This window comes from Grammomys surdaster, unplaced genomic scaffold, assembly GCF_004785775.1.
Source record: "Grammomys surdaster isolate TR1022 unplaced genomic scaffold, NIH_TR_1.0 126612, whole genome shotgun sequence".
In the NCBI taxonomy this organism is placed as follows: domain Eukaryota; kingdom Metazoa; phylum Chordata; class Mammalia; order Rodentia; family Muridae; genus Grammomys; species Grammomys surdaster.
In genome coordinates this window covers 1,598,196-1,625,042 of record NW_021621401.1, presented here as the reverse complement: position 1 = coordinate 1,625,042, position 26,847 = coordinate 1,598,196, and the positions used below count along the sequence as shown (strand labels likewise).

Sequence of the window (26,847 nt, the reverse complement as noted above, 5' to 3'; positions counted from 1 at the left end):
AAAAAGAGCTGCCATTGGGACAGAGCAGAGAACAGAGAGCTGACAAGTCTCCACCTGCACTTGTGGTTCAAGGGGATGTGGGGCACTCCTGGCCTGGTCCTTTCTTCAAGAGGAGATGGAAGTACACTTGGTGGGGTCTGCATGTCTGCTGAGGTTCCAGCAGACTCCCCAGGTGTTGAGGACAGCTGCCTTCCACATGAGGCAGACACTCTTGCATTCTCTGACAAGCTCCAAGGGACCAGCCCTTTCTGGTTTCTTCCCATGGAATCCAGCCACAAACCCGGCAACTCCTCTGACTTCTTGCTCTCCTGAATCTTTGTGGACTTGGGCATTACAAGTGATTGTTTATGGTTATCCTCTAGAAAGACTCGTTTTTCCTAAGCAAAGAACATAAGGCTAGAACCAAGGGGTGGGTATCAGTTTCCTTTCCTGAGGTCAGATGACCCAGCCCAGGCTGACCTGGAGCTTTGGGTTCCCTTGACATCCTTCTGGCTGCTGGGATTGTGTTGTTGAGGCACCATATAGGACTAGATTTTCTTTTTTCAGTTGAAGCCCAGTAATATTAGGGATCTGTTAGCTTTTTATTTAATACCCTCTATTTCAAACGCTTTCTTATTTTTTTCCCCATTAGAAGAAACGTAGAAATAAAGATGGGCAAAGAATAGCCTAGAAATTCAGTGCAGAAACATGGCCACATGGATACAATGGGACAGACAAACCACTCTGGGAGGATAGATTTTGAAAATGAGCTCAAAGTGCCAGAGGGAGGGACAGGGACACCTGCAACCCCAGCTTCAAGGGCCTCACACACCATTAGGCTATAGTCAACACTGATATGCAGGGACACAGGCTCCCTAGGCTGAAGGGTGCGGGGGGTGGGGGCGAGTGCTGTGTTCAGTTGAGAGCTCCCCATTGATCTAAAACAAGACTTGCCAGCAGGGGTTTGAACTGTGTTAGGCCATCCAGGCCACTAGTATTCCAAAGAAGCTGTCAGCTCCTAGCCTCAGGTAGTGAATGTCAACACAGAGGCTCATGCTCCCAGAGACAGCAGGACACAGAAGGGTAGAGAGGGATAGGTTTCACAGGTGTGCCATGACAGGTGGGAGGCTGCTGTCTAACTTTTTACCGAGCTTGACGTTCAGACAGCTTGCACTGAACTCCCCTAAGGAATCTGTTGCCCTTCTGGGATCTATACAGCACGGTCGGCAGTGTCCTAGTGAAACAGCAGCCCTCCCTCAGTAAACATTCACTGTGGCGAAGGCTAACACACTCAGAGCTTCAGGAAGCCCAGGTTCGTATCCTCGTCACTGTGCACCGATAGGTTTTGGCGCTTTACCGGTTGCTGGTGAACACCGCTCTCGGGGGGATTTGGGGGACGACACTGTAAACATGACTTCTTAGCCTGATGGTGGCAAGGCTTTGTGCTTGAGTGGCTGCCCACAGAGAGCACTGAGGTAGATCGGGAAGAGCTCCCCATGCCACCATCTAGGGAGTTTGTGGGACTCGAGCTGCTGACAGAGGAGTATCCTGAGGTTGTGATGTCCTTGCCCGGATCTCCCCTGATGCAGAGAAGGGGCCTGGGAGCTGAAGCTGGAGGTGCCTGGGTGCCTGGTGCTGGGTGGGTCTTGTCCTCTGGCCAGGCCTCCTCATCACTGGACTCCTGGCAGCAATGCTCCTCTGGGTTCAGGTAGACCACAGTAACGTCAAGGAGTCCACTGGGAGCTGTGACTATGGAAATTTAAGTATTAGAACTAGGACCCTTACCTTGTCTGTCAGCTTGACACTCTCTCTCTCTCTCTCTCTCTCTCTCTCTCTCTCTCTCTCTCTCTCTCTCTCACACACACACACACACACACACACACACACACACACACACACACACGACACTGATTTGACTGAGGCCCTTCAACCAACAAAGACCCAGACAGAGATGGATATGGGTTTAGACTACATCCTCTCTCCCTGTTGGGTGGGGAAACCCTTGACCTGACTGTGTCGGTCGGGTTCACATGCTTCCCTCCTCGGCACAGTGGCAGATGGTCCTGAGATCACATGTCACCTGTAGGCCACACAACTCTTCCCCAGCACTAGCAGCACTCACCATCACCTTCCTTCTCGCCTTCACTCTCCTGGTCTCCCTCATAGCCAGAGCAGCAGTCCAGGCTCCAGTCCAGAAGGCTGCCTAGCAATGTCTCCTCCTGGTTCGATAGCTCTGCGGTGGGCGTAGTGACAAAGCTGCCCCTGTCCTCCTGAAGGCTATTTTCTCGTTTCCTGCAAGGTAGGGAAAGTCCATGAAGCACTGCTCACAGATGGCAGCACCTGGAGAACCAAAGTGGTGCTGTACATGTGCCAGAATGTCTATATGACCCTTCTCTTACCTTGTGTTCTAGAAAACACCCATGAAGCTAAAGCAGACGCAAGCCCTCAAAGGCAGGGGAGCAACTGGAGGAGGAACTGGGCAAGGCCAGGCCTTAGTCTAGGCTAGCCTTGGGCCCTGGGACCCTCTTATAACTGGCCGAAAGACTCCACCACCCTACAGGGTACTAGATGTACCAGATAAGGACAGTTCAGGGCCTGATTACACAGTCTGTTTTTGGGGAAGGCCAGCAAGCCTGTCAGCCTGGGTCAGGGCTAGAAAACTACATTGAGATAGGTCAGCCTCTGGAAGAGCCTGCCACACTCACCAGGCCTTTCTGCTGCTGTCTCCAGGGTGAATGTGGCTATCCCATGTTACCCTGGAGGTCCCTTTGGAAGTCTTTTCTAAAGGGGCTATAAAGGGCCTTCTGGAGAGCAGGTTTAACACTGAAATTAGGCCCTTTAGAGGATCAGTGTACTCACCTCTAGTGAGTACATGTGTCTGTCTGAGATGTCCCTATGGGTAACCCTGTCCCCAATAGTCAGTCAAGAAGACCAAATACATAGCATGATGTAAACTGTGGCCTCCTCAGGAGGACACAGATCTCCCCCCGTTCTGCAGAGAGGAAGATGCTCTGTTGCTTCTTTTGTAGCAGGTATGAAAGGTGAACCTGACACTGCTACCTCCTCACGTCTCCTCAAGACACCAGTGACTGAAGCCAAGGACCCACCCGCCCACTACAGAGCACTCTTGGCTCATATGCCAGGTACCACCCAGCCACCCAGTGCCCAACCCAAGGTTGCTCAGGAGCACAGAGGGCTGGCACAGAGGGAGACTGAACATTGCAGGATCCATAGTTTAGTGGGTGAGGTAGTTATTCTAGGAGGTAGAGCCAAAGCGCTGGTCTCTGAGAGTCAGAAGAACAGACTGTACTATGCATAGCAAAAGGCAGAGACCAGGTGGGCCGCTAACAAAGACATTACTCAAGTCACAACCCAACTACCATCTATGCCACATCATGGAGCAGAGAGGACCAGGTGAATAATGGCGTAGGTAGAGAGAGACCCGAGGAGGAAGAGGTCAAGGCCAGAGGCCCTGGGTTAAACCTGGGACCTGCTGGCTAAGCTGCCCTAGGAAGCTCTCACATCCGTGAGAGAGTGCCGCAGCATGGTTGCAGACAACGGGGTAGACTCACCGCTTGCTTCTCCTTCCGGAGGGTGAGCTGAGGAAGGTGTGGATCTCCCCTGAACTAGGGAAAGATGGGGGCTCTGGGGTCTCCTGTTTCACTCCTAATGCCGTGCACAATTCGGCATAGCTCAGCACCTGTAGGGAGGGCAGAGTGAAGAACTGCAGACCGATCCAGGCACCCCTGCCAGGAGCCAAAATGACAAAGTGAGGCCCTACCTCTTCCTGGCTGATTTCCTCATAGCACTTATCCTCAAATCGCTGCTTCACGGCTGTCAGAGAGACTTGTCTGTAGTCTTTGGGTGCATCGTCATGGAAACTGGAAATGCACACAGAAGCAGACACGTGAGCCCCAGAGAGGACAGCAAGATTTCAAAACCAGTCCCACTGCTAAGGAGACACAGGAAGACTGGCAGCTCCTCAGGTGGTTAGCTTCCCAAGAGACAGAGAAAGAATACCCAAAGGACGTGCACATGAATGTTTATCTCACGTGGGAACAGTCAGAGGTTGAGACAACTCATGTGTCCATCAATGGTCAGATGGACAAAGGTCCATTCACACCGTGAGCTTTATTCAAGCACCGACACACATTGCAATATGACCCTGAAATGGGATGCTCATGGAGGAGCCAGACTCACAGAGCGGAGCACTGCATGACTGCTTCATTCAGTGACGTCCAGAATGGGCAAAGCCACAGATTCAAAGCAATGAATGGATGCTGGGGTCAAAGAAGCTGGGAGATTGCTAATCGATGGCTAAAGAATGGGTTTCTTTGGAGTGGTGGCAAAATGTTCTAAAATTGGTTGTACAATTCTGAATATATTAGAAGACTTTTAAATTATCAACTTTTTTTCCCCTTTGGTTTTTCGAGACAGGATTTCTCTATGTAGCCCTGGCTGTTCTAGAACTTGCTCTATAGACCAGGCTGGCCTCAAATTCAGAGGGATATGCCTGTTAGGTTTAAAGACATACACCACCACTGCCCAGCAAGTCATAAAACAAAAAATGATCAGAGTAGGTAGAGTATATATTTAGTATATATATAAAGCCCTGAGATCTATCCCTAGCACCAGAAAACACACACACACACATACACACACACTCACAAACACACTCCTTTGTAGATAAACATCATCATGTCACAATCAGTACAAGGAAAGGTGGAGGGCCGAGACACTGGGCCTATGACAGTCACCCTGCTTCCTCAGCCATGATCTGGGCACCACAGGAAAATACGGCGTAGGGAAAAGCATAATGCTGATAGGTCCCCATTACTGGAGCCCAGTGGGGATGCAGGAGGGCAGAGAAGGTACTGGTAGATTATTCTAGAGAGCTCAGACTTTACCCTGGAAGCCAAGAGGGAGGCTCTGGGCTGAACGGGAAGAATGTGCTATAAAGAGGCAGCCCATGGCAGTATCACAAAGTCACCACAGAGGCCGGATCTCAAGGCAGGTGAGTAAATGCATGGAAAGGACACTGGACCCAGCAACCAGCAGGCTTTAGAGATGAAGGAGAAGCACTCAACACTACCTCTGGGAGGAACACTGTGGGAGAACAGCAGCTCAGACATACAAGCAAGGTCATCTGCGCTGGGATCAGGAGCCTTAGATAAGCTATGAACACTGGGAGTGGTTAACCTTTTGGGGGAAGAGGATCCAAGCAGTGAAAGATGCCAGAACTACCTGGCTCCTCAGGGTTGAGGTCATGAGGACAGAGAACCAGACAGTGCAGCCTGGAGGTGAGAGGACCCCAAGGAAGGAAGCAAGACTGCAAGCCAAGCTGAGAGAAGACAGAGGCATCCACAGGCAGACGCAACCCAGCCCCGTGTCCATGACACTCCCCTTAGAGCCAGCAGCCCAGTATCTGTCGGGAACCTGCCCTTGTCCCAGTGTCCCCAACCTGGGACATGGACACGCTTCCTTCAGGGGACCCTAGCCTTACCTGGGTACCACTTCCACATTCCCACCCATCCTCCCCACCCGGCTTCTTTCTTTAAGAAGATTTATTTTTGTGTCATGTGTATGGGTGTTTTCCTGCAGGGACATCTGTGCACAAGTACGATTTGGGCCTGTGGAGGCCAGAAGGTGGCACAGGAACCCATGGAAGTGGAGTTACAGGTTGATATAAGCCTCCATGTGGGTGCTAGGAACTGAACCCGGGTCCTGTGGAGAAGCATCCAGTGCTCTTACAGACAGAGCCATCCCTCCAGCTCCACACACCCCAACTCTCCTTTCTACCACTACCTGACAAGCTACTGGGACTGTGCTATCCTCGTCCTTTTCCTTCTCTTTAAACATTCTGACCATGGTTTCCCTCCCCCATCTCCCTCCAGATCCTCCCCACTCCCCACCCATCCAGCTCCAAGCCTTCCTTCTCTTTATGAAACAAACAGGCATATTAAAAAAGCAAGCAGACTGGAATTTTAAAAAACGTGCAACACACACACCATAAAAACACAAAATTGGGAACCATAATATAAACAAAAGACCCATAAGACAAAAATTTTCCTAAGCTACGAGACAAAAACAAAAACAAACAAAAAACCCAGACACTATAAAGATACTGGGAAATTCATTTGTGTTGGTATCCACTGCTGAACACGGGCCTAAGGTTAACTGTGGCTCATACACCCTGTGAGAGCCCATTGGAGGAAACTGGTTTTTCCTATTCTGGACTTTTCTAAGTATCAAAAAACGGTCCTGTGAGGTGAGCAGACATGGCCCAGACAGGGTGAAGGGACAGGTAGGAAGTTGCAAAGTAGTGGTGGGAAGAGAGAACTGAGCTCTGGGAGTTGAGTTGATCTCCACAAGCACACACGTGCTCACACAGCCTATCATAAGAACAATAATGATCAAAAATAATGATATTAAAATATTCTAGTAACCTTAACATAATACCATTATTAAAAACAATTTTAAATGTCGGCCCCAGGGAAGACGTTTTGGCGTGAAACATCATCCCAAGAAGACAGCGGCCACATGGTAATCGCAGGTCTGACGGTAAGCTAAGTTTCTCATCAGGGAAGCGCATCTCACAGACCCGCCCCCACCAGCTTCCTCTCTGAAGACAGGGTCTTAGTACAGTCAAGGTGTCATGGAGCTGTGATAAGGAACTCAGAATGACCAGGACTCACAGCCGGCCCGCTTGGCCCTCTCCAGTGCTGAGAGTACACATGCGGACGTGGACTCACCACTTCTTATGAAGGCTCAAGACGCAGGGCGTGAGGTCACTGTAGGAGAACCCCGTGAGGTCCCACAGCTGAGTGGTCCAGGGCTGTGCTGGGGAGAAAAGCAGGCCAGGATTGTCACAGTGCCCCACAATTCCCACAGTTCTGATAGTTTTGTAACATGTACCCAGACTCAGGCTTTTAGTCCCTTTAAAATACCCTAAATTGCCAGTAAGATGGCTCCATGGGCAAAGGCAGTTATTGTCAAGCCTAATAACTTAGAACTGATTCCTGGAAGCCATATGGTAGAAAGAGAGAACCAATGCCTGCAAGTCATTCATCCTCTGACCACGACACTGAGTGTGCACACATATGCACATAGAAATTAAATATAAATGTGAAGTCAAAACAAAAAAACTATCTTTGAAAAGACTCCATCGAAAGTACACACACTTTTGAAATGCTAGGTACTGCTTCAGCTAGAACCACCAGCCTACACCCCCACTCCCAACTGCTTCTCATCCTTACTGCTGCTCTTTCTTCTCCAGGAGGAAGGACAAAGTGTTTATTTCCTCCCTTCCAACCTCTCTTATCCGAGAACTTCCCAGGGACGCCAGGACACCGCCCCCTCCAGAGGGCCTTACTCTGCCCATGCATCAGTCTGGCCAGGAGCAGGGCTGCAGAGGCTAGGCGGGCTGGGGCATAGATGGACAGGCTGGTGTGCAGCAGGGTGAGCTCACAGAGGAAGCTGCACAAGTGCTGGGTTCTGGGTGCGACAGGGACCAGTGTCAGCAGGACCTCTTTATAGTCAACCACGGTAGGGATCTAGACAAGAAGGAGGTAAATATCATGTCTCATCCATTGGTGTTACTCTGAGGCACAGCCCAGCAGGGGTCTGGCGTAGCTGCTCATGCTGGTGCCCAAGCTCAGGGTTTCAGGGCACCTAGTAACACACCGCAGCCATGGCGTCTTGGTGTTTTCTTCACAGCACTAACGCTCAGTGGCCGCAGCTTCTCCCAACACCTCCCCTGTGAGCTCAACCAGGAAGACACTTTTGCTCAAAGGAGAAAGCCACCCCCTACTTACCCGAATCTTCCCTTCCAGGGCAGAGATGATCTCCCCCATCACTCGAACCAAGTCCTCGTATTTATACGTGTTGTCTGTGAGCCACACAGCCTCTCTAATGGTCAGAATCTCTTTGCTGATGAACCTGGAATGTAGAGATGGGCACTCAGGCCTGAGCTGAGGGGTGACAGTTCAAAGAGCTTCTGGGGAACCTCAAGGCAAAGGCATGATGGGATTGCTCTGGACTTAGGTGGCAAAAGAAAGTTAGGCTGTAGATCTAGTTGCTTCTGACTATCAAATAGCATTCCAGGTGCTACAAAGAGGAGGCTAAAACAGAACCCATAGACCAAGTAGGAAAGGCACAGCTACAGAGCACAGACAAGAATGTGCAAGTGTCAGGTCCCAAGGAAGCCTGGCACAAGTCTCACTGAGTATCTGCGGCTCCTCCCATAACTCTTGCCCCAAGCCTACCCTAAACCACTACGGCCCAGGGGCTGGCCTTCCTTTCCGGCGGCTTCTGATCCCTACATAACCCAGCCAATTTGGAATCTGTTCTTTTGGTCCTCCCTACCCGCTCTCCGTCCAGCTCTCCTCGCTCCTCTTCCTCTCCGTCTCCCCTTTTCCCTCCTCTCTCATGGCATGCTCTACTCTGCTGGCCATTTTGAGTCTGGACTCTTCTAGGTACCTCTGGCTGTTCTCTCCCTTATAACCACAGAGGAGCTGTCATGTCCTGCCTTTCATCCAAAAAAGACCCACGGTGACACTGTAATTCAGCTCTCTATTTCTCTTTATGACTTTGCAGATGAGGGCTTTTTTTGGTTTTCTTTGGTCGTGCTGTGGGTCAAAGTCAGATGCAGGCCCGCCAAGCAAGCACTGTAGCTTCTAAACAACCCCTTCAGCTCCTGTCCTCTCTCGACAGCGTTTGAGTATAAAGAATGCAGATGCCAACGTAGGTGAGCTGCTGGGAGCCGCAGTTGGAAACGAGGGGCCTAGAGCATGGTAGACGGTCTACACACAGCCCACCCAGTGTTTGGCCACAGGAATCCTGACTGTCCCTGAGGCAAGTGGGCAGCCTGGTCTCTGTTGTCCACAAGTACTAACTAGCGATCAGGAAAACTCTGCTCCAGTGGTCCCACAAGCATCCTCCCCAGCAAATGTGGATTGCTGCTCAACCTTAGCAGAAGGGTCGGCACAGGCAGCAGCCCCACCAGCTTGCTGACTCATCAGATGACCTGGGATATGACATTTTGGTCACAGAACCTATTTGAAGAAGGTGGTAAGGTCAGGTTGCTCCCCCAGAAGTCTACAAGTCCTCCTCCTGTGGTCCTATGATTATGCTTCTTCTAGCTGGCACACGGACACTCGAAGGTGCTCCAGTGTCCTCTGTGGCTGGATATATGCCCACATGGCTAACCTAGTATGGAAGGTAGGCTTGGCAGCTTTGGTGGAAGAGAGCAAATGTGAACAGGGGCTCCTTCATGACCTTCATAAAACAAAAATCCATCCCAGTGGCCTGGGATGTTCTGCCCACAGGTTCCTATACTTGTCAACTTGACCCAAGATAGTCACCTGGGAAGAGATGTTACTAGAGACTGTTTTAGGTCTACTCTGTGGGATATTTTCTTGATTGATGGTTGATTTTCTTGATTGATGATTGCTATGGGAGGGCCCAGCTCACTGTGGGTAGTGTGGCCCCAGGGCTGATGGCCCTGGGCACCATAAGAAAGAAGGCCCAGCAAGACGAGGAGCAAGCCACTAAGCAGCACCATGGCCTCTGAGTTCTTACCTCCAGGCTCCCTCCCTGCTCAAGTTCCTGCCCTCAGTGATGAACTGTGACCTGGAAGCATAAGCTGGAATAACCCTTTCCCCACCAAGTTGCTTTTGATCATGGTGTTTATCACAGCAATAGGAACCCTAAGACAGTTCACAAGTGAGCCTAGGACAGAGTTAGCAGGGATGCAACTGAAGCTGCTCCTTACACGGGGCCTGACAAGACAAGGTGTCTGGAATGTGGGTCCTAGGAAACAGCTGACCATGCTGGGGCCATCTAGTTTAGGAAGAAAATGCATTTTGGAAAGTGCCTTTTACATCACTTCCAGAGGCAAATCTAAGGTAAAAGAAGGCACTGGCTAAGGAGAGGCAGCTTGGGAAAAGATATAAACTGAACCTATTTGAAAAGTCAGAGCTGCTGTGTGACATGTCCCACCTGTGTGACATCCTTAAGGCAGGCTCTGATGGGTGGGGGCTTTGGTGGCAGACTGGAGGATTCAATCTCAGTGATACTTTATCTCTGATGACTAGGAGGAAGGTACGGGTGGACAGCTACAACCTTTCTTGGCAACTATCAACCTTTGGATCATGGGAAAGCATAGTCTAGCTTAGGCCTTCCCAAGTCCATGCTCTGGGTCCTGAGACTGTGTGGGGATACAGACTCCCAGCAGAGGTACAGTCAACATACAAAGGGTCAACTCTGCCACTCCTCCCTCACAGAGGACACTGGGATTGAAATTACTGTATTAACACAACTGAACCAGGCACTTAAGAGTCATTTCCCTTAAAAGCCAGCACCTAGAACGCAGAGGATGGTGAGCCCTGCACCCAGGAGGGACCAGCCCATCAACACTTCAGCCCTGCCAGCTTGGCCAAGGGGTTTCTCACCGGGTACAGATGACCATGCAGGCAATGCCCAGAAGCTGGAGCTTGTATCTGGGGACCAGTCTCCTCCGCAGGTACCGGTCTACACACTCCACTGTCAGGTGAAGACACAGGCTTGTAAAGTCCTTCATTGTGGCAACTTCCACCAGCCAGTCGATTAGAATGTATCTGCGGAGAGAGGACCGCCTGTAAAAACTAGGACAAGCATCACGTCTTCCATTTCTGCCAATTCTGTTCAGTCTGAGCAAATGGCTTCACCATTTTGAAATCACTGGTTTACCAACTCCGAGTCACCCACAGCTACTCCCGGGAGGCTGGTTGGTGGGTTCAGCCTGCGCCAGGCCCCAAAGTCTGCACATCTCCAGCGTTCACAAATCCGAGTCACCCCTCAGTCACCAAAGCACTGGGTGATCTCAATCCTAATAGGGCAGTAGGTACCAAACGGGCAGCACGGCAGGGCTGGAGACAGAGCACAGCTCTCAGGGCCAGACAGAGGGATCCAGCTGCTCTACGCCATCAGACTGTCCCAGCCCTTGGAACAATGGTCTGCAGAGGATCAAAAAGCCAGCAATGCCACTTAAAGCAAGAGCCACTCAGTGCCTGCAGTGGCGTCTTCCTAGTTCCCTCATCCACCACCCCAGATGGATGCTCAGACACAAGAAGGCTGACAGAAGTGTCCTTCTCTACCAGGGAGTTAAAACCTGGGGTCCAAGGCCATAAATAATCACAGGAGAATCTGGTAAGGGCACTTTAATATGCCCAATGCCTCTTTGAGCAAGAGGTGTTTGTTTAAAGCCGAGGGGTTAGATCAACCGGAAGCAAGAGAGAAAAGGTGTAATAATGTGGACTCTTGGGGAAACAGAAGGGGCAGGCTTCGTCTCAGCTCAGAGTCACCGTCAGAAGTCGAAGGAAGGATGGGGAGGTGGGGTGAGGTGGTGAAAACCAGGACAGGCAAGGTCTACTCCCCCTAAGAAGGGTCAGGTGTTTGAGGTTTAAAGTAGACAGGAGTGAACAGACTAGGAAGTTCCCCTAAGCAGATATACTTAACAAGCTTAATCATCTGACTTCTTTTTAAGTCATTATTACATTTATTTTGTGGGTATGGGTGGTACATATGTGTGGTCGCACATGCCATGGCAGGTATGTGGAAGACAAAGGACAACTTTTGAGTGTTGGTTCTCTCCTTCCATCACATCGGTCCTGGGAACTGAACTTGGGGGTTTCAGGGTTGGCAGCAATCACCTCCATCTGCTGAGCCATCTTACTGGCCCCAGTGATCTGTTTTTAGAACTCTGATTACTGGGCTATTGAGTACTAGGATTAAAGGCATGCATCAACCCGGGGCTTCCCAATGAGACTGGGATGGCTGCACATAGAACCTCCAGGACCCACCCATATCCACTTCCTCAGTGTAAGCACATGCCACTCCCTCAAACCCCCAGAACTGGGTACCAAACTAAAGTCCCATTCTTGTGCATTGAGCAAACTACTCAGAGGCTACCTCTCTGGCCCCAGGACAACAATTATTTAAAAAGCATTTACTAAACACGGTTCATATTCCAAGCAGTGCCTGAAAGGGGCCAAAGGTTTCCCATCATAAATCAAAATCTTATTTGAAATTTCAGATGAAAACTTAAAACACCATTCACATGTCCCTAACTCTAGTCACCTTCAAACATGCTCTGCAATTTATCGTGTTACCACTACTATTGTTTGAAGCCTGGAAGAAAGACAGTTGTGCTGGGTATCACAGTAGCTACCCCAAGGGATAGGATGGCCAGGATAGAGCTGGGGAGGGGTTTGCCAGCTCACTAGGTCTGACCTTCAGTCACTGAGTGGCACAAAATATACTGATTATAAAGAACTGTAAAGAAAAGGTTATGGGGTTGTGAGTTAGAGACAAGTCATCATGAATAAGGTGCTGGGCTCAAAATCTAGGCCCTCCTCTATCTCCCCCATGCCCCCCCCCCCAAAAAAAAGTTGTATGTTAGCTTCAGAAACTGGAGGTATGAGTCTCATCATTTCAGAACACTTACAACAATTTAACATGCTCTTCACCGAAGATGACTTTGGTGGCTTACACCTATACTCCCAGAACAAACAGGAGGCTAAATAAAGCAGGATAACCAGAAATTCAGGGCCAGCCTGGGCTATAGCAGGACTGGGAAGATGGTTAAGTATTTGCTGAATAAGTATGAGCATTGGCATTTGGATCCAGAGCCCATGAAAATGTGTGTGGTGACCAACTGTTAATTCCAGCTTCTGAAGCTGAGGTGGGATTCCCCAAATCCCACGGGGAGAGACAAGTAATACGGTCAGCTAATACTAATGTTAGAGGGGCTCTGGTTTGCTGGAGAGACCCCACGTTATTGAATACGGTAGAACAATTGAAGATTTGTGACATCACATTTAAGTCTCATGTGTATGTACACACATGTGCACCCTACATACATAAACACACAGAAATGGGGGAAAAGCAAAAACAGTTATCAGTAAATGTCAAGCAGAATTATTTTCTTCATTGAAGTCTGAAACAACTCACACACTCACACATTCACAGATTGTTATAAATTGGTAAAGAAATGGCATGTTGTCTGGGAACAGGAGACATAGGTTTTGCTCCGTCACCAGATCAAACACCAGCTCTTGAAGGCCTCACCTCATGGTGTCACTGAGCCCCTTCTGCACGGAAAATATCTGCTGCTTGTTGACCGCCTGGGAGGCCTGGAAGAGCTGGCAGACCGACTCACTGAAGGCCTTCCCTTCCAGTCCAAGCTGGCTTCCACCTGCATAGGCTTTGGCCAAAGCTAGCTATGGGGAGAGACAAGCACAGTGTAAGTCCCGGCCTTTGCTCAGAGGGGCTCAGAGGGCAGCCACACTGCATACCTTGGCCTGCCTGAGCCTCCATAGCAGCATGGCTAAGATCTCTAGGACTTTTTAATGTATATGAGTGTTTTGCCTACGTGAAGGTCTGCACCATGGGTGTGCCTGGTGCCCAGAGAAGGCAGAATAAAGTGTCAGGTTCCTAGAACTAGAGTTACAGATGATTGTAACCACGTGGCTGATGGGAAATTACTGCAGGTTCCCTTGGAGAACAGCCAGGGATCTTAACCACTGAGTATCTCTCCAGCCCCAAGTTTTCTGTTATGAAATGGCACATGGATTCAGCATTTAAGAGACACTGCCCGGCACCCACAGAGACTTCAGATGGTCACTGTCAACAGTTTTTACACTTCATCTGTGTTTTCCTAGGTAAGTGCAGCTTGGTGCATATGTGTATTTATGACACAGTTTATTCTCAACATACTTTTTCCACCTGGCAATATGACTAGTCTCTGTCTGTTGCGTAGTTTGTGGACTCAGCACAGCTGCAGACTCTCATCTTACACGTATCCAAGGGCTCTCTCCGAGGTCCATGTTCACACATCACTCACAACAAACATCTCTTATCTTACATCAGCAGGAACTACCATTACTAAAAATATCCTGGGTTAGAGAGATGGCTCGGTAGGCACGGATTAAATTCCCAGCACCTACATGGTAGCTCAGACTGTCTGTAACTCAAGTTCCGGGAGATTTGATGCCCTCTTCTGGCCTTCTCAGATACCAAGAAGGCACAAGGAATGTACACACAGGCAAACACCCATACACATTAAAAAAAAAAACAAAAAACAAAAAACCAAAAAAAAACCTTAGAGATGTTACTCATTACGGACTCAAAGACAGAGAAAAGATTAGATACAACACATTAATGAGGCAAGTTCCCAATAGCTTATTTAAAACTATAGCTCCAAGGCCAGCCTGGTCTACAGAGTGAGTTCCAGGACAGCCAGGGCTATACAGAGAAATCCTGTCTCGAAAAACCAAACAAAGAAAAAAAAACAAAAAAAACTATAGCTCCAAATTTAGAAACCTCCTGCCTCAGACAAGGACCAAGCCCCTATATTTGGTAAATGTTACCCTTTTTGACCTGCTGTATTTATTTCCTCTTTTCTGATTCTGTTATGAATCACAACGTAAATATTTTTGGAGATAGAGATTTGTCAGAGGGGTGAAGATCCACAGGCTGAAAAACCACTGCTCTAGGCATTTCCTTAATCAGTGATTGATGGGGGAGGCCCAAGCCCATTGTGGGTGGTGCCATCCCTGGGCTGGTGGTTCTGGGTTCTATAAGAAAGCAGGTTGAGGCCGGGCGGTGGTGGCGCACGCCTTTAATCCCAGCACTTGGGAGGCAGAGGCAGGCGGATTTCTGAGTTCGAGGCCAGCCTGGTCTTCCGAGTGAGTTCCAGGACAGCCAGGGCTACACAGAGAAACCCTGTCTCGAAAAAAAAATAAAAAAAAAAAAAAAAAAAAAAAGAAAGCAGGTTGAGTCAGCCATGAGCAAGCCAGTAAGCAGCACCCATCCATGGCCTCTGCATCAGCTCCTGCCTCCAGGTTCCTGCCCTGTTTGAGTTCCTGGCTTCCTTCAGTGATGGACTATGACATGGAAGGGTAGCCAAATGAACCCTTTCCTCTCCAACTTGATTTTAGTCATGGTGTTTCATCCCAGCAATGCTTATCCTAAGAGTGTGTGTGTGTGTGTGTGTGTGTGTGTGTGTATGCATGGCCATGGTGTGCATGTGGCAGTCAGAGGACAACTTTTGGGACAATCATATGACTCTTGGAGATTAAACTCTGGTCATCAGGCTTGGCTGCAAATGATGAGCCATCTTACTATTAACATTTTTTGTAACCCTCTGACAATCTTCTTAGACATGAACACAATATTCTGTGACAAAAGATCGGCCTGGACCACTGTTGATATTAATTTCTTTCCTAGTATTTGAGATGCTGGATATCTACCACCCATGTGGTGGGACAAGAGCAAGTGTTCCCCTTTGTGGCAAGCTGTGAAGATGTCTTAGATTTGTTCTGAAGCAGCCCCTCCCCCTGCTCAGGAGGGGGCCAAGGGCCTGGCCTGTAGGTTCTTTAGAGTCAGCAGGGAAGGGTCTACTGAAAGCCAGTTATAAATTCGAATGAGTAAGGACAGAACTAACAACTAACTAACTAACCAACTAACTAACTAACTAGCTAGCTAACTGGAGCTCCACACACCTGTCTATTCCCAGGCAGCCTGATGTTTGTTCTCACATAAGCATAATCTACAGAACAACATTCCAAAGTCAGGGGTATGTATTTTGACAGCAGCAGTTAGAATTAAGAGGCTATTGGAAACCAGCAATGGTGGAAACAGGCTAAGGTAAACAAGGAATTTCTGGGGTCTTCTCACGCATTCAGAACTACTAAACTCCTTTCAGACACCAGCTCCGGGGGACAGAGATGGCTCAGAGGTTTAGGAAAGCTTTCTGATCTCACAGACGACCCAGGTTCAATCCCCAGCACCCACATCAGGTGGCTCATAACTGACTGTAACTCCAGTTCCAGGAGACCCAATGCCCTTTTCTGGTCTCCGCAGGCACTGCATGCACTTGAGACACATACAGACAAGCACACACATGTAAATAAGTAAAAATTAAAACAAAATAGAAGGACTCAGCTCCAGTCCTGGACCAACTTAGCTTCCCTAAGTTTCCTGTTCAGAGCCTAGGCAGCCCTGCCCCAAGGTTCAGAGGAAAGAACCAGAGCTCGAAGTTACCTGTGCTTCCCAGCAGCCTTTGGCAGCGTAGTCCCTGAGTTTTCGGAAGCTGTGGAGGCATCGTCCAGGGTCAGACATCTGTCAACAAGAGAAAGTTATCCTCACACAGCTGTGTCCTGAAAGGGGCTCAGAACTACCCCAACAGGTTTCTAAATATTTTCTCCCACACTCTCCAACTGCACTGGCCCCCTCAACTTTACCCCCAAATAATGGTAGTCTGTGGGGGGGGGTAGTAATAGTAGCTCACTAAGCAGAAGCATTCAGACTTCTGAGAACCCAGGAGCTGAAAAAGAATCCTTCCCCTTTTAACTATTTTATCCCAGGGCTACATGAAACTGTATCTATGTGGTCTATCCCAGGGCCACATTAAACTGTTACTATGTGGTCTATCCCACACCAGATGAGGCCACCTGAAACTGTTTCTATGTGGTCTATCCCCCACCAGACAAGGCTCCACTTACATCCACCTTTCTGTCACTTTCCCAAAGGAGGTATGAGCTGGCCAAGCATCCCTGATGAGCAGACTCTTCAAACAGGTTACGAGCCTGCTTCCTTTTCTCTTCATCCTGGAGTGAGATCGAGCACAGATGGTTCTTTCTGCCCCACAGCCACCCTCTTCCATTTCTATATCTCCAGGCAGTCAGACAGAGTCCTGACTGAGGAGTTACTGTGTCATGGCAGAAAAGACGCCTCTGAGCAGCCAGTGCTCAGTAACTGACCAATAGGGAGCCTGGCCTCCAGGCTCTGCTCATCTGTATTAATGTGGGGGCAGCTCAGGGCACACAAGGCCTGCGTTCACCCTCTCACTGCTCACCTGCCTCCCCTGTCTTCCGTATCTTTTGCTGCCTTCACCGGAAGCTACTGCCTACCCTAAACCTGCAAAAGGGATCCCCAGATCACAGAGCCTGTTACAAACCTCAAGAGAGGCGGGAATTCTGCAAGGCCCACCACCAACACCTGCTCAGACCCCAGCACATCTACTCAGAGTTGTCCTGTTTACCTCCCTCCAAGGCAGAGTGGAGCCAGGAGCTCTCTGCTAAGGACCACCTGAGGGCAGGGCTTGGCTTTGTATTCACCTCAGGCAAAACTCACCTCAAAAAGATTGAGCACCCTTCCCAAGCAGTGTAGTATAGAAGCTTTATGACTCTTTAAAAAAAAAAAGAAAAAAGACAAGCATGATTCTCGGCAGATGGTTCTCCCCAGCCCTGTCCAGATTGCTACCCCACCACTCCCTGATTTCAGTTTCCAGCTATGGCTGTTTTAATTAGCCTAAATCTTTGGTTTCCAGCCACCAACATGTTCACCAAGATATCTGTCCTCATTTCAGGGCCTAAGACCTTCTACCAAATCAGTTCAAGATGCTTCTTCTACAACTACACTGTCTGTCTCTCTCTCCCCCACCCTCTCTTCCCCGCTCCCCTCCCTCTCTTCACAAGTACTATAGATAGAAGCCCGGGCTTCCAGCTTGCTAGGTGAAAGCTCTATGTTGAGCTAAAGCCCAGCCACATACTTAATCTTCCTTTGCACCTTCTTGACCTTTCACGGCCCACAGAACGTACTTCAGGTTGTCCCACCTTCTGGAACGCTAACTGGACTTACAGATGCTATTTATGTCTTCCAGGCCTTGCCAGGACTTACACTTTGTAACTGACACTCTGCCCTGAGGCTATCATGGACCACGGCCTTGCAGCAGCTTCCTGACACTGACCACGGTGGGCGGATAAAGAGCCAGATGAAGGGCTCAGAACCTGTGTTCAATCTCTCGGCCATACTGAAGAAGCGAGAGGCCTTCAGGCCGTTCACTTCTGCGCAGGCCTCATCCGACACAGACACTGTGGGAGAAACAGGATAAACCCATGATGTCTCTGCAAGAGCAGAGATCTCCAGTCTTTTTGTCAAAGTCTAAAAGCACAAGCCTGCCACAGGGCAAAGCTTTGGACAGAAGAGCTCTGCGGGATGGGGCTTCAATTCTCCCTAGTTTATTCAGATAACCTAAGACACAGGCCCCCTGCTGGAGTCCTTCAGGAAGCCTGGATTCTGACCCTCAGGGGATGGTGGCTCCCACATCCTCTACCTTCCTCCTTGAGGGAAACAGAGAAGAAAGGGTTCTCTGAAGGATGAGACTATTCTAAACAAGAACGGCAATGGTTGTACAACCCTAGGAAAATACAGAAAGCAGCAACCACTTTGCATAGTGTAGGTACGCATCGTGTACGTACAGAATGATGTCTGGGTATGGTCCACTGACGGGAGTAGGGTAGGGGGTTCAGTTCTCCTCAGTCTGGAAGAGCCCACCAACAACAAGGACTATACAAGACACCAGATCTTTAAGATGCAGGAAACTGGTATTCTGTTCTCTAAATGTTATACATCTTGAAGACCAGGACGGCACAGCTGAAGCTCATTCCTCAGGTGTCTTTCAGGAGCAGCTGGCCTTGGGACAAAAGGACTCAGGGTCTAGGCAAACTGTTTGCCACATGGAACCATGGCTGTCTGCGGGCTCCATCCCTGAAGAATGAGGTATGCTGATATCCTTCCAAACTTCACAGCATGGCCAAGGGAAGAAGCTATCTATGGTCACGCAGAAGCCCTGGTGCTACCTGACAGACGGTAGGGAGGGCTTAGGCCGAGCAGCCCCCCTTCAAGGGCTCTGCTCAGTCATCCTTTGCTGATCTGAATTAGGAAAGGGGGTGACTTTCTTAGAACCATGTCCAAGTGCCAAGGGTAGACATAGGGCCAACCCGCAGCAATATCTAAGTTGCTAAGTCTCAGAAGGGCTGAAAGCTTCTTTCTGCTTAACTCAAATACCAATATACGCAGGGCCCGGGACTTACAGCCTTCATTGTAGAGGTAGGCAATCCCCAACTTCACGGCAGCTTCAAAATTTCCCTTTTCGGCAGCCCTGGGCAGTAAGAGCATAAACCACATGATTTTAGGTAATAAAGGTCGTTTAATAATCATGCCTCTTGATGCTGAAAGGCTTATTTCCTGGTTAATTTTTTCATGAAGTGTAATCAAATACTGTTTATTGGTTGCACACTACAATGTGGATGAACCCTGACAACCAACCCTCTGCCAATCATAAAAGGTCAAGAATTTTATGATCTGTTTACATGAGGAAGCTACAATTGCCAATTCCAGACACAGAAGACAGTTAACGGATTGCCAAGGGTTTGTGGGTTTCAGGGAGAAAGGGCCATGCAGGCTAAACAGTAAAGGATTTCTTTTTAGGATGATAAAAATGATATAAGTTGGATAGTGCTAACTTTGTACAACTGTGAATACACTAAAAACCAACAAGTTCCACCCGAAGCTCCAGTTCCAGGGATCCAGCACCCTCTCCTGGCATCTGTGGGCACTGCACATCAGTAGTGCAAATACACACAAGCACTCACACACGCGTGCATAAAAATAAATCTTAAAAAGAAAAAGACATAAATTTTATCCGGAAGCAATGCAAGCATGGCATCCTGTAACTGGAGGTATCTACCGGGACTTCACTAGCAGCTCAAGCAGATAAGGGTCTGAGAAGTAAGTGCTCAGGAGGGAAAGCCTGTCCTGAGTTAGTTTCTCAGTTGTGCTAAGAAAAGGCTCAAGCTCAGACCCCATCCCATGACATGCCCTGGGCCACTAGCAGTCTCAGACAGTGGGCCTGGTCACTGACAATCGGGTCACAGAGTTTAGGTTTACCCCATCTGGTCTTCTCTTTCAGCACGACTACAGTAGGGCAGTGAGTCATCCTGTGACCAATATATCAGAACTGAAATTACTCAGTCTTGAACAGAAGGAAAAGAAAGCTGAATAAAACTTCCATGAGGAGGTGACTCAACATCTGAGTCAATTGGGAATAGTCACAGGGCAAGTGGGACCCTCTGGAAGTAGGGCAGAGACAGACAACGGCGTGGCTGGAAGCAGGGGCTCTCAATGGGTGAGCTCCCCAGTTTTGGGTCTCTTTCAGGGGATGAGAGCAACAGGAAAACAGGTCCTGGGACACCAATCCCACCAAAGGCTGAAAGGGATCACCGCTCTCAGAACATAGGCATACCTTTCAAAGAGCTTCAGGTTCTGTGGAGAAGGCCACAGCTCTTGGAAGCTGGCAGATGCCCATACACTGGCGTGGTTGTCCACCAGGTACTTGAGGTGGGAGTGGACCTGCAGAACAATGAAAAGCCATGTATGAATTACTGAGTGACTTCCCAAACCCTTGCTCCCGGAGGCTCTTGAAGATGGGACAAAGACATTCCAGTCTCCTCATGGTAAAGAACTCAGTTTCCATGTATGAAAATAAGACTGCTTTGCATAGAGATAAGAAGCCAGAAAAGAGGTTTTCTGAAGTTCTGAGGGGGGGAGGAATGACAAGCACCTATGCTAAGAAAGAGATGAACCTGGCATGGTAGTATATACCTTTAACCTCAGCACTCACTGGAGGCAAGGGCAGGCTGCCCAGCCAGGGCAGAAGGTAGTGTCTCTGTCAAAGGGTGGAAGAGCAGGAAGGGAGACACCTCTGCAAAGAACTGGGGAAATGGGCTGGTGCCAAGCAGGACAGAAATCTATCTTGTGCTGGGCAGTGGTGGTGCCCTGCAGGAGTGGTGGTCTATACTGCAAGTTCACATCAGCAAAGCCTAAAGAGACATCTCAAGAATAAAGGGTGAGAGCTGGAGAGATGGCTGAGCAGTTAAGAGCGCTGACTGCTCTTCCAGAGGTCCTGAGTTCAATTCCCAGCAATCAAATGGTGGCTCACAACCATCTGTAATGGGGCCAAACACGGCCTCAAATTCCTGTATAGAAAACATTTGCTGGGCAGTTGTGGTCCCAGCACTTGGGAGGCAGAGGCAAGCAGATCTCTGCAAGTTCAAGGCCAGCCTGGTCTACAGCATGAGTTCCAGGACAGCCAGGACTGCACAGAGAAACCCTGTCTCAAGAAACAAACAAAGGTTCTTGGTTTGTAGTATTCTGGGTTTTGTTGTTTTGTTTGAAGAAGGCATCAGTATGTTGCCTACAGCACATCTGAAACTGTGGGTCACAGAACTGAACAGAGCTGCAGACAACTTGGCAACTGTGAAAGACTTCTGACACACTGTGTCCCACTTCACACAAACGTGCACTGTGCATAAACAACACATAAATAAATGTGCATCACACACACACCGTTGCTAACACAGCTCCAGTACACGCTGCCTAAGACACCTTGGCAGACAACTGCACACACAGAGTTTTCTGCTCGAACAGAAACAGTCACTGGATTCTGATACACACAGACTTTCCATGTTTCCCTAATACCTCTCCTTGGCATGTGAGCATAAACTGGTATCTCTTTGTAGTCTTAGAAAATTTGACTTTTAAAGTTGTTCTTGAACTTGCTGACTCCAGTTTCACAAGAGAAAAAAAAAAAATGGGTACATGAAGGGACAGGAGAGACGGCTCAGTGTTCAGGGCCCTGGCTGCTCTTGCAGAGGACCTGGGCTCAGTTCTCCAGCACCTACATGATGGTTCAGAATCATCCCTAACTCAGGTCCCAGAGGCCCCGTTGATACCACCCGAGGCAGGAGGCACACGTGTGTTACACACATGGTTATGTAGGCAAAACACAGATACATAAAATAAAATTATGTGTATTTTAAGTGCTGTTTAAATTGCTAAATAAACTTTGTCTTGTTTAAACAAAATTTCATTTTGTCAAAAAACAAAATAAAACAGACAACCTCAAAATGGCCCTAAACAATTTTTTTTGAAGACTGGTCTCTCTCTGTAGTTGAGCCTCTTCTAGAACTTGCTTTATAGACCAGGCTAGCCTCAAACCACCAAAGATCCTCATGCTTGTCTCCATGTGCTGGGATTAAAGGCCTGCACCACCGCACCCATATGGTACATGTGTGTATGAGTTATACATGGACATACATACACCACAGCATGTGAGTGGAAGTTGGGAACAATTTTCCTGGGTTGGTTCTTTCTTTTGCTGGGATGACAGGCATGAATCTCCATGTCCAGTTCATGACCTTTTTCCTTTTTAAGATCTTATCTGAGTATTTTGCCTGCTCGAGTGTGTGTGAAACATATGCGTGCTTGGAGCCTGAAGAGACCAGAAGAGCTAATCAGATCCCCAGAACTGGAGTTACAGCTGGTGTGAGCCTCCTTGTGGGTACTGGGAGTTGAACCCTTGTCCTCAGGGCCCTGGCTGCTCTTGCAGAGGACCTGGGCTCAGTTCTACAGCACCTACATGGGATTAAAGTGGTCAGTGCTTGTAACTGCTGAGCATCTCCCCAGACCCACTGTCTTCTCAAGATGCAAATTTTATGGCCATAAAAGGGTCTTTTTCCCTTGAAGTAAACATTGCAGTGAATTGTGTCAAATCTCAGTATGTAGTCCCTATGACTGAAACATCTTCAGACACTTCAATTCCCAGCACCCCACAAGACAACTGATACTCTTCCATAACTCCCAGACAGCCTCTTCTGGCTTCGGTTGGTACTGCACACACATGGTGTACACAGACATGCAGGCAAAACACTCATATACATAACATTTTTTAAAATCTTAAAAAAATATATAGCCACCCAATTTTTTTTTTTTTTTTTTGGTTTTTCGAGACAGGGTTTCTCTGTGTAGCCCTGGCTGTCCTAGAACTCACTCTGTAGACCAGGCTGGCCTCGAACTCAGAAATCCGCCTGCCTCTGCCTCCCAAGTGCTGGGATTAAAGGCGTGCGCCACCACCGCTTGGCCACCCAATTCTTTTCCATCAAAGTTTAATGCTGACATTTAAGAACATGAGATCTGGGGCTGGAGAGATGACTCAGCGGTCAAGAGCTCTTCCAGAGGACCTGAGTTCAATTCCCAGCACTCACACGGCAGCTCCTAATTGCATGTAACTCCAGTTTCAGGGGATCTAATACCTTCACACATTCATACATTCAGGAAAAAAAAATGCAAACAAAATTTATAAATACACACACACACAAGATCTTTAAAGCATAGCCAACAACACTAGGATTGGTATTGTTTCCATGCAGTAACTTACAGCTCGGACAGCAAGGATGTCCCCAACAGAGAGCCATTTCAGGATATGAAGGAGTACATCTTCTGGGAGACTCAAGATGGTTAAGTTTCTGGGTCTTCTTTTGATTCTTCGCTTTGTAGGATAACAGAAACACTTGGCACACCTACAATGGATCACTTAAGGGAAAAGACATTCACAAGCCTTGGTGAGGTATAAAGTTGTATCTAAAGATGATTTAACAGTTACTGTCCTCTATTCACACAAAAGACTAGTCTTAAGATTAAATAAAGTGTACCATATGAATTACTTAAGATACCACCATTCCTTTGATAGCCAATAAATATTCGGGAGAATATCGGATAACATAACTTGAATGTTGGAAACTTTCTGGGAGAAAAGCAGCCAACACTGACAAACATTCATGATGTTTTCCTTGAACTGTACTCAAGAAAGTACTTTCGGGGCCAAGAAATTGCTCAGCAGTGAAGGCTAGCTCACAACCAGTCAGTAAGATCCCTTGGAGTTTTTGCTGTATATTTTTGCTAAAGATAAGTCCTCTGTAGCCCAGGCTGGCCTCAAATTCACTAATATAGCTGAGGCTGCCCTTGAACTCCTGATCCTCCCTACCTCTCCCTGCCAAGTAGTGAATTTTAAGTGCTAGTCACCATGGCTAGCTTACATTTGCACATGTGACTAAAAGCATACTGTTGAGAATGGACCAAGGGACTTCCATAGCATAGACTGGGAATTCAAATTAGCAAACAGTTCCATAGAATATGGAGGCCAGGTCCATCCCAGTGCAGGTCTCAGCTTGGCAGATGGTCAGAGCACCCAGTCCCCAAACCCAGTGGTCTGCTACACTCAGCTTACAGTGAAAATCACAACCTGAGATCTAGACAGATGGTTCTCAACCTTCCTAACGTCACAGACCCTTTAATACGGTTAGTTCCTCATGCTGTGGTGACCCCCAAACATAAAATAACTTCATTGCTACTTCATAAGTTTAATTTTGCTACGTTTATGAATCCTAATGACATGCAGGATAGCTGATATGCAACTCCTGTGAAAAGGTCCTTTGACACCCCCCCTCCAAAGGGGTTGTGCCCCACATGTTGAGAACTGAGGCACACATCAACTGGGCCCAGTGACGCTCTTCAGATGAGGTCTCTTCCCTTTCCCACAGTGGGTTGTTCCAATATTTACTTCAGAAATCCATTCTTCATTCAATGCCGATGGCTTTTTCCTTTATTTCACAAAAGGCCCCCATGCCAGCCCTTTCATGATCCCTAAGGTTCTGTCTCCCTGTCTATAACTGCGCCTATCTTTCTACCTAATTTTCCTCCTCACACTGAGGCCAAGTGGCTGTTCCCCGAGCCTTGGTAAAGCTTTTCATCAGGAGGTCTCTAAGAGACTGTCCATTCCCAAACTCTTCACCTGGGTTTTATTGGAAACCAAATGTACAGCAAAAGCCAAATGCATACCCAGAGAGCTCTAATTCCCAAACATTCTAAGAATATTATCATAACAGTTTCTTGTTATGTGCTCTAGAGCAGACAGACAACTGGAAGTGTTTAACCACTCTACAAGTGAAATCGCACCCTAAGGTCGTGAGACGTTTTCACAGGGCAGATCCTGTTGCCTCAGCCGACACTCAGGAGATCAAACCGCCCGTGAGAGTCCGGACAGGACCTGAGATCGATCTATATCATGAGGATCGCCCAAGACTTCACAGAGAAGTGAAATCGTAGTTTGCTAGGCAGAGAACCTAAATGGCCCGGGGTAACAGGAGAGGCACAGGCGCCGGGCGGGCATTTAAACCGCGCGGGCGAGCTCGCAGTCGGGGATCCATGCCTACCCCGTGCTTCGGAGGATGCGACGCGCCCTCCCCGGTCATAGGGGCCCGAGTCCATCCTCCTCCGGCCTCCGTTCCGTATGACCCATCGTCTGCCCGGCTCCCGCCAGCACTCACCACCGCCGCTCCCCATCGCAGAGCTCTCACCACTGCCGCCTTAGACCGCTCTCAAGCGCGCCCGCGCCTGGGGCAAGTGCACGGAGCGCCTCACGCAGGCGCGGACCCCACCCCCGCTCCGTTTTCAAACGCGCCGGGAGCTCCTACTGGTAGGACCACAGAGTTACGCCCCCCAGATCACCAGCCTCTCCTGCCCTGCAGGTTCTGGGCACTTGTGATTGGCTACACCAGGACGCGAATTCAAACGCTGGCTATCTATTGGCTTATCGCTCGCGGTTGACCCGCCTCCTCTGCTGGGCGGGGGACGGAGGAGCTCAGCTGGCGCCGGCGGGCTATCCCAAAAAGCCCGCCCGGAGGTAGAGAGGACGTGTCCTCTCCCTCCAAGACTTGTCCTCCTCTCGGGGAATTGGTCGTGGGTACTACCTGTCCCTCCCACGCGAGCTTCCGGCCAAGGAGACTGCGTTTGGAGACCCCCAACTCACACCGATGTGGAGATTGCTGAAGCTGGGTTCCGATGCGGGGCAGCCACAGTCACAGTCTGCTGAGCGATCTACTCACTTGTGTACACGTCCGGTCTTCTCATGAGATGATCTGCCAAGAGAACACTTGTATTCTCTTGAGGGTAGAGAGCAAGGAATAGGCCCAGGCTTATCCCCACAGCTTGGATCAGACTTCATCCCCTCCCCGAAGCCTGCATGCTCACTGAATCTGACCTGTGCTGGAAGCTGGGTATCAAGGCCTCTCGTAGGTCTGAGACAGTTAATAGGGATTAGCTGTTCACAGCACAGAACATTAGAGAACCCTAGAATAAGACTTGGGATTTGGTCCCCATTGTGCTGATCCCCATGCGGGACTCTCACACTGTCCCTTTTCCCGGAGACTGTACTGTTTCCCATCTTGTTACTTTCTTTATCTTCCTATTTTGAACTTTGTTACTTTGTTACCTGTCCCGGGGCAGAAGCGCAGTTTTCAGTGTTTGCTTTTGGTAGCCCCTGGAAGGGATAAAAAACTAAATCCAACAATGAGCAAAACCGCTGTCAATCATACCAATTCAGAATCCATACCAATATCCCTGGTCCCCTGGTTAATCGAAGTTACAAAGTATCTTTTTTACAAAGCTGTCTATTTTTAGCTCTAACTTGTTTTGTATCCTACTCAGTTTCTCTTATTCTGAGGCAGGTTTTGTTGGTTTTGATAAAGGGACTCCCGATGTCCTAGTTAGCTTCAGCTAACAACCTGACACGGCTTAGAATCGTCTGGGGGAGACTCAGTTGTGTGATTGCCCAGATCAGACTGGTTTGTGGCCATGTCTGTGAGGGATTGGTGTGATTGGTGGCTGAGAGGTTTCAGCCTCTCACTACCTCTGGTGGCGCCATCTCTAGGTAGATGTTCCTAGGCTATATAAGAAAGCTAGCTGAGCCTGAGCCAGGAAACACTGGTCTATGATCCTGCCTTGAGTTCCTGCTCTGACTTCCTTCAATGATGGGTTATGACCTGGAAATGTAAGACAAATAAATTGCTTTTGGTCATGTTGTTACAACAACAGAAAGCAAACTAGAAGCCCCCACATAGCCCAGGCTGACCTATAACTTGAGGTTTGTCCTGCTTCTGCTTCCTGACTGTTGGGTTACAGTTGGGTACCACTTCACTTGGCCAAAATATTTGTATGTTTTAGGAACCAGGTGTCCTCCTGGCTGTCGATCTGATCATGCTGTAGCCTTGCCTCCTGGTTCTACTGTTGAACCCCTACGGCTGAGAGCTACTCCTCCAGAGCGTGAGGTATACGCATTCCCCATTGGGCTTCAAGGAATGAGAGACC

At 48.7% G+C, this 26,847-nt stretch overlaps 1 protein-coding gene across 1 annotated transcript; it reads right to left on the bottom strand.

Moving 5' to 3' along the window:
• Positions 1 to 569: 569 nt before the first annotated feature.
• Positions 570 to 25,088, bottom strand: Ccnf (cyclin F). Its single transcript, XM_028760873.1, has 17 exons — positions 25,029 to 25,088; positions 23,081 to 23,235; positions 20,108 to 20,214; positions 18,897 to 18,964; positions 17,701 to 17,894; positions 17,155 to 17,208; positions 16,524 to 16,628; positions 16,063 to 16,140; positions 13,087 to 13,238; positions 10,431 to 10,595; positions 7,794 to 7,917; positions 7,352 to 7,532; positions 6,732 to 6,819; positions 3,761 to 3,860; positions 3,552 to 3,679; positions 2,102 to 2,271; positions 570 to 1,728 (listed from the first exon to the last, which is right to left on the bottom strand). Exons 1-17 carry the CDS (start codon positions 25,042 to 25,044, stop codon positions 1,271 to 1,273), a joined length of 2,343 nt encoding a protein of 780 aa, XP_028616706.1. The 5' UTR covers positions 25,045 to 25,088; the 3' UTR covers positions 570 to 1,270.
• Between the last annotated feature and the right edge of the window lie 1,759 nt (positions 25,089 to 26,847).

What these genes read in the sequence shown, in the direction of transcription:
- Ccnf (XM_028760873.1), bottom strand. An exon ending in AAGGCTGCTGGGAAGCACAG is followed by an intron (nt 13,239 to 16,062) that starts GTAACTTCGAGC and finishes CTCTCCCCATAG; the next exon opens with CTAGCTTTGGCCAAAGCCTA. An exon ending in TGCATGGTCATCTGTACCCG is followed by an intron (nt 7,918 to 10,430) that starts GTGAGAAACCCC and finishes TCTACATTCCAG; the next exon opens with GTTCATCAGCAAAGAGATTC.